The 11,467-nt window shown below is 37.6% G+C and overlaps 1 protein-coding gene across 1 annotated transcript; it reads right to left on the bottom strand.

The window, feature by feature from the left end:
* Positions 1–10,227: 10,227 nt before the first annotated feature.
* LOC110914308 lies at positions 10,228–11,154 on the bottom strand. Its single transcript, XM_022159110.1, has one exon. It carries the CDS (start codon positions 11,152–11,154, stop codon positions 10,228–10,230), a length of 927 nt encoding a protein of 308 aa, XP_022014802.1.
* Between the last annotated feature and the right edge of the window lie 313 nt (positions 11,155–11,467).

Raw genomic sequence — 11,467 nt, 5'->3', positions numbered from 1 at the left:
AACTTTTCATTATTTGCAATTTAACTTACAACTTTTGTCATTTATACTTTTCATCTTTCACAAATTTTCGTTTTACGTATAGTTCTAAATTTTTCAAGTTAATACGACGCAACGTATATGTGTGGTTCAATGTTTTTACCTCTATTTTTCCATGTTTGACAATTTCGTCGCAACACGCATATCCTAGGTCGAGTCAGTGTTGGTGGTCGATGACGGTTGTGTGACATTAGTATTATTTGACACCGTTTTACGCCCTGCAACGCGTGGCGTGCTTTGCGGGTTTTCAAAGAAAAATGGTTATGCATATGGTTGTCGTAACGTCGGCTTTGGGGGTTTTCCAAAAAAAATTGATTTTTTTTACTTTTCACCCAAAAGTATTTCATAAATTACTTTTAACTCAAAACTCTTTGTTTTTTTACTTTTAACCCAAAACTTTTTATCTGTTGCAATCTATCCTCATAACTTTTTTTACTTTCAACTTTGGTCCTTTATAATTTTCATTTTCCGCAAATTTTTCGCTTTATGCTTGGTTCTAAATTTTGTGACTTAACACATCGCAACGTGCGTCTTTGGTTTAACGTTTTCACGTTTCGTTCTAAATTTTGCGAGTTAACACGACGCAACGTGCGTGTGTGGGTGAACGTTTTTACATCGTTTATTTTTTCCCCGTTTGACAGGTTTAACATAACGTGCAGCTTCTAGATTGACTTAGTTATAACTAAAGAATCCCCGCCGCATTGCGGCGGGTCGCAATCCTAGTTTAATATTATTTAATAAAAAACAATATATATAGGTTAGTTCTCCCCCTCTCTACCCAGCCACCACCTGTGCCACCGGTCACCACCGTCTCCACCCCACCTGCCACCACCATCTACACCCACCACATCCACCAACGTAACATCCCCACCATTGAAACCCAAAAGCACCACCATCCTCAAGCACCACCACCCACAAGCCCCACCGTCCACCACTTGCCACCACCACCTACTACCACCACCCACAAGCAGAGCAGTGCCACAACCCGCCAACAATCACTACCGCCACAAATCTGCTGGTTGAAATCGAGTCAGATCTGTCGTTGAAATCCAGTCGGATCGAGTCTCCGCCACCAGCGCACATCACCACCATCTACCGGAAATTGAAGTTTTTGAAGAAATTGCTAGCAGACCCGTTGAAGTTTTCTGTTAAAGTTGAAACCCACACCACAACTACCTTCCAAGTCTTCAACAAATACTACCAATTTCTTCAAAGATGGTCAGATTCGTTCTTCAAAGATGCTCAGAATCGTTGCAATTTAATAAGAAAAAGAATGAAAAGTAAATATTTTGATTTTTTACTTTCTAATGTTTGCTGTGTAGGAGTATTAATATTTGTGTGTTCATGAGGATTGAGGAATGGCTGGCAGGTAAAGAATTGGGTGAGGGTTGTGAGACATTTGTTTTATATGTGTGTGAAATGACTAACTTGCCCTCATGTGATTTGCATGTGACATATCTTAACAATAAAAATTAATTGAGTTAGACTCAAAGGACATAACATGTAAGATTTTGAAACATTAAGTACAAAACTCATCAATTTTAAAGATAAAGGACATCGCCTGTAATTTGATATATAGATAAAGGACAAAACTTGTAATTTACTCTAAAATAAACATCAGAAAGAAAACATAAACCTAAAAATATGCTGAAAAGAAAAAAATAACAAAAAGAAAATGAAAGAAAGAAAGAGAGTTGAAGGAAAAGAACTATATAATTAATTAATTATTAAATTAAATTAATATTAGATATTAGATAATGGGAAAAGATCAAATAGGAAGTTAATTTTCGCTAGGAAGGATAGGAAGCCATAGGATTATAACATGTGGCAAATTTTAAAATAAAGAGAAATGGTATTTTAGTCAATCCAACTCCTTCTTCTTCCTTTTTCAAAACCCAGTAACTTCAAAACCCACCATTTTCAAAACCCACCATTTTCAAAACCCACCATCTTCAACTATTTCTTCACTTTCTATCTCAATAATCACTACATTATAGTGCGATTTTCATCACCAATCAATGATTCAAAACCCGATCAACGTGTTCTTCAGCTTTTTTTTTAAGAAAACCCAGTTTAATTTCATAAAAAAATCTCGTTTTTCCGGTGATTTTGGAGATAATCACTCGATTCGTTCGATTCGAGCGTTGATAAGTGTTTCTATCATTCAATTTTCGTCAATTGATGAAGAAATCGGCTTCGATCCATGTAAGAAATTCTTTAATTTCATTTTCACGATCTGGGTTTTTGATTTAGTCATTGCGTTTTACGATCTTTGCGGGGGTCCGGGGGCGGCAGCCCCTGGTAGCGGGGTCCCAGGGGCGGCGTCCAAGGGGCAGAGCCCCTAGCTGGGGTTGAGTTGCACTAAAAATGCTGTACTAAAAAATGCATCAGAAAAATTAATTTACCAGAAATTGGCTCATTTCGAAGACAGTAATTCGTAGACAATTCAGACAGTTCACAGTGACAGACAGTTTTATGTGTCCATTGCGTTTTAGAAATAAGAGAGTTTTATGTGGTTTCTGGCTATTGTGTTTTAGAAAAAAAAACACATTTTTAAGTGTTTTTAGTCATTGCGTTTTAGGTAAAACACATTTTTTAGGTATTTTCAGTCCATTGCGTTTTAGAATGAGTCATTTTTAAGTGTTTTCTGGCCATTGCGTTTTACAAATAAGACATTTCTTTGTGTTTTTGGTGCATTGCGTTTTACGTAAAACATCTTTTTATGTGTTTTTGGTGCATTGCGTTTTAGGTAAAACACATTTTTATGTGTTTTCTGGCCATTGCGTTTTACAAATAAGGCATTTCTTTGTGTTTTTTGTGCATTGCGTTTTAGGTAAAACATCTTTTTATGTGTTTTTGGTGCATTGCGTTTTAGGTAAAACACATTTTTATGTGTTTTCTGGCCATTGTGTTTTACAAATAAGTCATTTCTTTGTGTTTTTGGTGCATTGCGTTTTAGAAAAATGTACTTTTTTAGGTTTTTTTTTTCATTGCGTTTTACGTAACTGGTGGTTTTTCTATTGCGTTTTACGCAACTGGGTTTAAATTTTTTTTTTTTAAATATAGCAATAGTATACTTGTTTTAAAGATAAAAAAACACTCGTTTTTTTAGTGCAATTTTTATAAAAAAAAAATGTCGTATGAAAGAGTTATTAACGTTTAAAAAATAGGGGAAATTGGAGGAGAGAGAAACTATTGGCTTGGATTGACTAGAATGCCCTTAAACAAACTCACGCGCCTCATTTCTTTCTTTCAATTTCCCTGATTTAATCTTAGCCTTTGATTAACTTAATGGATAGTCAAGATCACTTACTAGCCTTTCTAGCCAAATAAACTTCCTATTGTATCTCCACCATTAGATAATAATGAAAACAATGAAAATATGGTCCACTAGAGAATTAAGACTGTTCATAATTCTCTTTGTTATTATAGAATAAATAAATAAATAAATAAATAAATAATAATAATAATAAGAAAACGAAGAGTGCCCACTTATTTGATATGGCCATATGGAACTGAGCCTATTACCTTATCAAGCATGAAGTAAAGCAAGGTTATGGTTAAGAGCGTTTGGTTTGCTTGAATTGAATTCAGTGGAATTGGAATTTGAATTTCAAGCTTTTAGGCTAGAGGGTGTGGCTAGGGGCTTTATCACGCTATCTCAGCGTCACCTTACCGTCACGTCACACAAGGGCTTTAAAGCCCCCTCCTTTAACTTATAGGGTGTGGTATAAAGCTCTCTTACCACTATAGCGCCCCCCTTTAAAGCCAATCAACTTCGATAATCTCCAACTTTGCTCGTTAACATGCTGGCGGAAGGATGACATATTTTTTGTTAGACTAGAATCTCAATTCTAATCTTCTCGCGTTTGGTTGGCAAAGGAATTGGACATGAATTCCTTCAAATTCCTTTAACTAAATGAATTCAAATTCTTTCCTACATATGAAGGAATTCAAGTAAATTCATTGGAAATTTCGACCAGTTGACGTCATCGCATCCATCATACCCAGCCACCCGGTCACCGTCTTGACCCGACCCGCCGAGGACTTGCACCATTTCGACCGGACCTATTTGACCGGAACCGTTTCGACCCGAAGCGTTTCGACAAGCACCAATTTGACCCGCATTGTTTTGGCCCGCACTGATTCAAGCCGAACCATTTGACCCGCACCGTTTCGACCCATACAATATCAACCTGAACCTTTGTGACCCATACCGCTTTAACCCGCACCGTTTCGACCCGTACAATATCAACCTGAACCTTTGTGACCCATACCGCTTTAACCCGCACCGTTTCGACCCAAACCGTTTTGAACCACATCGTTTCGAACCAAACAGTTGCGACCTGTACCGTGTCGCAAACCATTTCGACCCGAACCATTTCGAACCGCATCGTTGCAACCCGAATCGTATTGACCCATGCCGTTTCGACCTGCAACGTTTCGACCGGTACCGGTTGGACCCACACCATTTTAAGTCGGTCCGTTTCGACTGGAACTGGGGTGGTGGGGGCAGGTGATAAATTTAAATTCATTTGACCACTAAACACATCAAACATGGAATTGAGATTCCAATTCCTATTGAAATGTTTAAATTCTAAATACAATTCATTCAAATTTTAATTCTTATATAAATTTCGATCCCAATTCCAATTATGTGGACCCAATACACCTTGGTGTCGCTCACTCTCTCCGGAATTTAGTCTGAATATTCTTTTGGGTTACATCAGCTAATTTAATCGGGTTATATTAACTCAGAGTAAACTTTGGTGACATGAAATGATATATTAAAATTTATAACCGAATAAAAGTAAATCCTATATCTAAGTCGATGACTATCTTTGGCTTAAACAGCGTTCTAGTCTTAAAAATATTGAGTGGTAAGAGTGGGTAAAGTTCTCTTTGTATATATTGTAAGATTGTTTTAACGGTCCTTTATTTGAGGGCTTGATCGTTTAATGAAGTTTTCTGTTAAAAAAAAAGTAAAACAACATATTATAAAAGCATAAAACATGATAAAGTTTCACTGATAAACGATCGTAGCTGCCGGCTAGTCATTGTTGACCACCATCTGCATTCTAAAATATAAAATTATTTCTTTTGGGCAATTATTTGTTTTTAGTGGTTACTTTAGTCAAATGAAAATGAAAATGAAAAATAATTACTAATAATTAGTGATTGTGTATGCCGTTCAAAAAAATAATTAGTGATTATGTATGTATCGTGGACCACACCATCGGTCCATCAACCTCCTAGATCTTTATTGTTTAGACATGTAAACATATACATAAGTAGTTAAGTTTGTTTTTCCCCAGATGTATATGTAATTTCATTTTTTAATACAAAATAGAAATGTAATTGAAGTTTGTTAAATATAGGTTTTATGCCTTAGTCGAATGTTCTTAGATCATTCATTGTGATTTAACTAAAAAGTTCCTAACTTCCCGTCATGACACTGTCACATAGAGAATGGGCTTTAAGTAACTCACTCTTTAACTATTATATTGTTGTGGTTAAATATATATATAAAAAAACGTAATTGGTTGAAATGGGGTCGACCGCACCTCAAAATCCTTTCAAGGAAGTTAAGGGGGTAATGCCCCCGCAGATGGCGTTCCTTTCACTGGTGCGTTTCGGTGTTTAACGTCACATTTGATGATGTGGCGTTGACGCCCCCTTTCCTTACTCCACAAAGATATGTCTTATATATTACAAAGGAAGTGGACTTATGCTCATTGAATTGGTTCGATTCACTTGCAATAATCTAAATTTAATGAGTTTCGATATTGTAAAGAAATTATATGGTTAAATAACTATCAAAGGGTTCACCGTTCACTTGAGGTAATTCTTGGATAATGAGTCCGTGGAATTTATTAATACTATAAATACCAGGAATAGTGCAAGATACCAGTCACTCCTCTATTGGTCCAGAAAATATACGATTTTACCCCTAATTAAAAACTACGATTTTGTCCCAGTTCAAAATTTCAGTCTTATAATCGTTTTAACTTTTGACAAATAACGATTTTGTCCCCACATCAAAATTACAATTTCGCCCCCGCATGGCACTTCGCCATTGGTTAAGAAAAAAAAACGATTTTACCCCCAGTTAAAAAATACGATTTTGCCCCTATTCAAAATTACGATTTTGTTCCATGTTCAAAATTACAGATTTGCCCCTGTTGCCTGGCACTTCTCCATTCGCCCAACCAAATTACGATTTTGCCCCTTTAAAATTTATAGTTTTCACATTAGTTTTGTTTTTTTTCCTCCAAGCCAAATTACGATTTTGCCCTCAGTTCAAATTTACGGTTTTTTATTTTTTTTTCCTGTCAAATTATAATTTCCCCCCTGGTGTAAGATTATAGTCATCCCATGTTTTTTTTTTTTTTTTGACAAAACTATGTTAGTGTTTTGTTTTAATTGTTTGATTCGGTGCAACTTTTATTTGTGACAGACGGCTGTCTGGCACACGCTCATTTATCCTAAAAAAATATAATTATGCTCCCATTTTAAAATTACAGTCTTTCTATCGTTTTAGTTTTTTTAGCAAAAGTATGGTAGTGTTTTGTTTTAATTGTTTGACTCGATTTGATTTTTTTAGATAGTGTTTTGAGTAGTATGTATAAGTAACTGAAACACAGATATACATGTTATGAGAGAGAAATATTCGGTTTAGTGTCCCACACCGCGGGCGGAGTAAAAACTATTACTAAATACATCTCATAGATGCTGATGACGGGTGTTCGAATCTTAATGCTTGAATCTAGGCCCATATGAGGTCCGGCCCATTGTTTCCTCAATCTATATAAACAAGGCCCAAATGAGGTTGTTAAAAGGTTTTTAAACATCCATTTTAAAAAGACGTTAGTAGTGTGATTTGATACTTTACCAACATCCAGACCTATAAAAGGTTTTTTAACATCCATTTTGAAAAGACGTTTAATAATTTGATTAGACACTTTACCAACATCTAGACTAGTAAAGGAATGAACCGATTTGTGTTCATTTATTTAACTCTAAACAAATACAAACACGAACATATAATCCAATAAATTTTTTTGTTCGTGTTCGTTCATTAAGAAAATTAGTATGTTCGTGTTCATTTAAAACCTAAATGAGCAGTTTACGAACGTAAGCGAAAATAAACGAACAAACTTAAATAAACATAACCACATAAACATAAACAAACATTAATGAACATGACCACAATTCAAAAAAACATAATTTAACATTCGAACAAATCTAATACATTATAATTTATCAAAAAACATATCTAAATTAGGGTTCATACATACTTACAATAAATAGTTTTTATATAAATAATAAATAAGTGATCAATTACGTTAAGCTCAATTGGAAACCCATTTTAATACTTCTAATCCAGTTACTTTTTTTTTTGAAGGATAACTTTCATTGAAAACACAAAGGCACCCTATTCCAAGAAGGAATAGGAACCCGAAAACGAGTACATTTACATTACATTACAATTACACCATTTCTCCCAATCTAGATTTCCCTGACGCGCCCTGTATTTATACCAAAGAAAACCCAAAGCTTTGACGTCGGATATAATATCCGTCACTTTGACATCTTTATTTGAAAAAATCTTCTCGTTTCGTGCTTTCCATAGTCTCCAGCTCGTGATAATGATAATGCCTTGTAAAACGATCTTCTTTTCACCACTAATACCATAAAGCTCAAATGCCCGAACAATGTCTTTAACAGAAAACGCAAACATCGTAGGAACACGGCACCACAAAGAAATACCATGCCACACCCCCGCCTCGATAGCACATCCCGTTAGAATATGATCCATAGACTCTATACCATCATCACACAAGACGCACATATCATCATGAACCATAATGTTCCTCTTTTGCAACGCAATCTTAGTAGGAAGACGATCTAGAAAAGCTCGCCACATAAAAATATTGCATTTAGCCGGGACCCATTTACACCACTTAAAACCGAATCTCTCTTCATTACCTTTACCGCAAAGCCACCTTTTTGCCGAAGCAACCGAAAATTGATCAGATTTACTATCGTTCCAGCACCATTCATCCTTCCGCTCTGAAAAAGAAGTCTCGGCCAATCGGTTTTCCAGGTCCTGTCGAAGATCCACCTCCTCCAAAGAGTCAAGAGCCCTTTTCCAGCGCCACTTAATCACAATGCCTTGATCTGTACGTTCACACCGGTTGAAAATGAAGCACTTCTTGTCTGTCTCCAATGCAAACAAACTCGGATAACAATCTTTTAAATGAGCTTGGCAAAGCCAAGGATCAAGCCAGAACCGAAGATCATTACCATCTCCCAGCCGGCCCTTTAACATGCTTAAAGCTCCCACCCCATCAACTTTGATCTTGCTACAATACGATACGATGTTCTTCCATACCCCGGATACACTATTTTTAACCGGAAGAAAACCCCACTTTCGATCCGATCTGTGAATAGATTCCACCACCTTGCGCCATAAAGCTTTAGTCTCAGTAACATACCTCCAACACCACTTCAACAAAAGCGCCTTGTTACATTCATCAAGTCTAGCTAAACCTAAGCCGCCTTCTTCTCTATGAAGCGTAACTTTATCCCAAGCAACCCAAGCCATTTTTCTCACCTCTTCAGACCCACCCCACAGAAAACTTCTCATGAATTGTTCAAGTTTATTAATGATACTAACCGGGGCCTTAAACAAGGATAAGTAATACGAAGGAAGACTATCCAGAACCGACTTTATCAAGGTGACCCGTCCACCAATAGAAATGCTATTCACCTTCCATTTGGATAAACGCTTTCTAAACGAATTCACCACTGGATCCCAATGACCAATTCTGTTCATGTTAGCGCCCACCATAATACCCAAGTACGAGAACGGTAGTGCACCGAAATTACACCCCAGTCTAGTTGCCATGTTCTCAACATCCCCCTGTCGTCTCCCCACTCCGAATAAAACTGACTTATGGATATTTATTTTAAGGCCAGAACATAAATAAAATAACCGCAAAATCCTTTTCATATTAGAAAAATTGAACACCGACCACTCACCCATTAGCATACAGTCGTCTGCATAAAGGAGATGAGAAATAATCGCCCCCCCCCCCCTGGAAGGCGAATACCGTCAAAAAAACCGCTCGAACAGGCTTTTCTAACCATCTCCGAAAAAGCTTCCATAACAAGAACAAATAAAAACGGGGATAAAGGATCACCTTGGCGTATGCCCTTCTGACAAGAAAACTGAAATGTAGGCGAACCATTAATCAAGATAGACGCTTTAGCAGCGGAGACAATCCCTTTTATCCATTTGCACCAACTAGGAGAAAACCCCATCTGATCGAGTAATGACAGCAAAAAACCCCAGTTTACGTTATCGTAAGCCTTTTCGAAGTCAACTTTGAACATAAATAATTCTCGGTCTGTTTTCTTTGCCCAAGAAATAATTTCATTCGTGATCAACGGGCCATCCAATATATATCTACCAGAAAGAAACGCAGACTGGGACTCTGATACAACCAAGTCCATAACCCATTTAATGCGATTAGCTAACACTTTGGAAACCACCTTAGTAATGCAACCAATTAAACTAATCGGCCGAAAATCTCCAAACTCGGTCGGTTCCACCTTCTTCGGTATCAAAGTAATAAATGATGAACCCGTTCCCGGGCTGAACTGACCAGAATCATAAAACTGCCTCAAAATGTCAACAAAGTCGGCCTCTAAAAGACTCCAAAACTTTTTAATGAATCGGAAATTAAACCCGTATAGCCCTGGAGCTTTATCGTCTCCACAATTCCACACCGCCTCTTTAATCTCCTCAACCGTAAATGGAACAGAAATCTTCTCGGCAACATCACTAGGCAAACGTTTAAAACTGTCACAGGAAAACCGAGGACGCGTGTTCAGATTTTCAATGAACTTCTTTCTGAAAAAGCGCAAGGCCTCTCTTTTAACTATGTTCGGAGAAGTCACCCACTCGCCATATACCATCAAACCCGGAATACTATTCGCAACCCTCCTCTTATTAATTGCCCCGTGAAAGAACCTAGTGTTATCATCCCCGTCCGTCGCCCACTTACATCTCGCTTTTTGGCGAATATCCTTGTTTCTCAATCTTTCTAACTCGAACAGACGTCTCTTAATCTCTTGAAGTGACCATAACTCCTCTTCACTTAATTCTTTAACCTCCATAGTTGCCTATAGCCGATTTAACTCTTGATCCAGCGTTCTCTTTTCCTCCAACTCACGGCTCAAACAGGCATCCTTCCAAGTATTAATACCTTGGCGTAAGAGTCTAAATTTTTTCATCAACCGCTCATCCGGAGCTCCATCTACCCTTGCTTCATTTAAAATACCCGCAACCACCTCATAAAAATCATTTCTATCTAGCCAAGAATTAAAAAAGCGGAACGGTTTCGGACCAAAGTTTCTTGATACAATCTTCAAAATAAGCGGCGAATGATCTGATTTATCTCTACACAAAGCTCTGTATTCTGCGAATGGCCACTCCATAAAAAATTCCCAATTAACTAGAATACGATCAATCCGACTTAACTTGTTCCCTGCGGCAAAAGTGAACTTCCTTCCACGTAACCCGTATTCATGGAGATTCGCCCTATCAATGAAGTCATTAAACTCTTGAGTAGAAGACACATGAAACTTAGAATTTTTCCTTTCCGAACTATCCCTCACAGAATTAAAAGCTCCCGCAACCACCCAATACCCCTCTGCAGTACTCATGCTTTGCTCAATATCATTCCAAACTACCCGCTTAGCTACCGATTGTTGAGGCGCATACACATTCATCAAACATGTCAACACCCCACTCCCCCTAATCGTACCAATAATAAGAAGAGTATTCTGCGACTTCTTAACATCCATGACTGTAAAGAAACCCGGATCGCACATGGTAATCAGACCACCCGAACGACCATTAGCCTCTACACAATCAGATTGAAAATTACCTCTACCCCAAAAGTCCTCAAGATCAAAACCAGAAACATCGCTACATTGCGTTTCTTGTAAAAAGACACAATTCGCCTCGTTTTGAATCCGTAAATTCCTAACCCATGAAGCTTTACCTTGAACTCCCAAACCCCGAATGTTAAGGGACAACACATTCATGGTTCACCAATTTGAAATCCATCATTATCGATTTGTTCCCTAACATGCGGACCAAAATCACACAAGTTATCCACCCCCAAAGCTCTACCTAGCTCACCCGTAGCTGCCTCCTCGTTATCAACTTGAATCTGCTTTTGAATCTGGGCCAAAACCTGATCGGAAACACTCTCTTCTACCTCCTCCTCGCGATCTAAATTCTGGCTCTTAGACGAAACCGAAATTTCGCAACTCTTATTCAGGTCAGGAGTACAATAAGCGCCCGAAACCGCATCCACATCACCTTGCACGTCAACATTAGTGTTACTATTTAGAA

This window comes from Helianthus annuus, chromosome 15, assembly GCF_002127325.2.
Source record: "Helianthus annuus cultivar XRQ/B chromosome 15, HanXRQr2.0-SUNRISE, whole genome shotgun sequence".
In the NCBI taxonomy this organism is placed as follows: Eukaryota; Viridiplantae; Streptophyta; class Magnoliopsida; order Asterales; family Asteraceae; genus Helianthus; species Helianthus annuus.
This window is presented reverse-complemented; position numbering and strand designations above follow the sequence as displayed.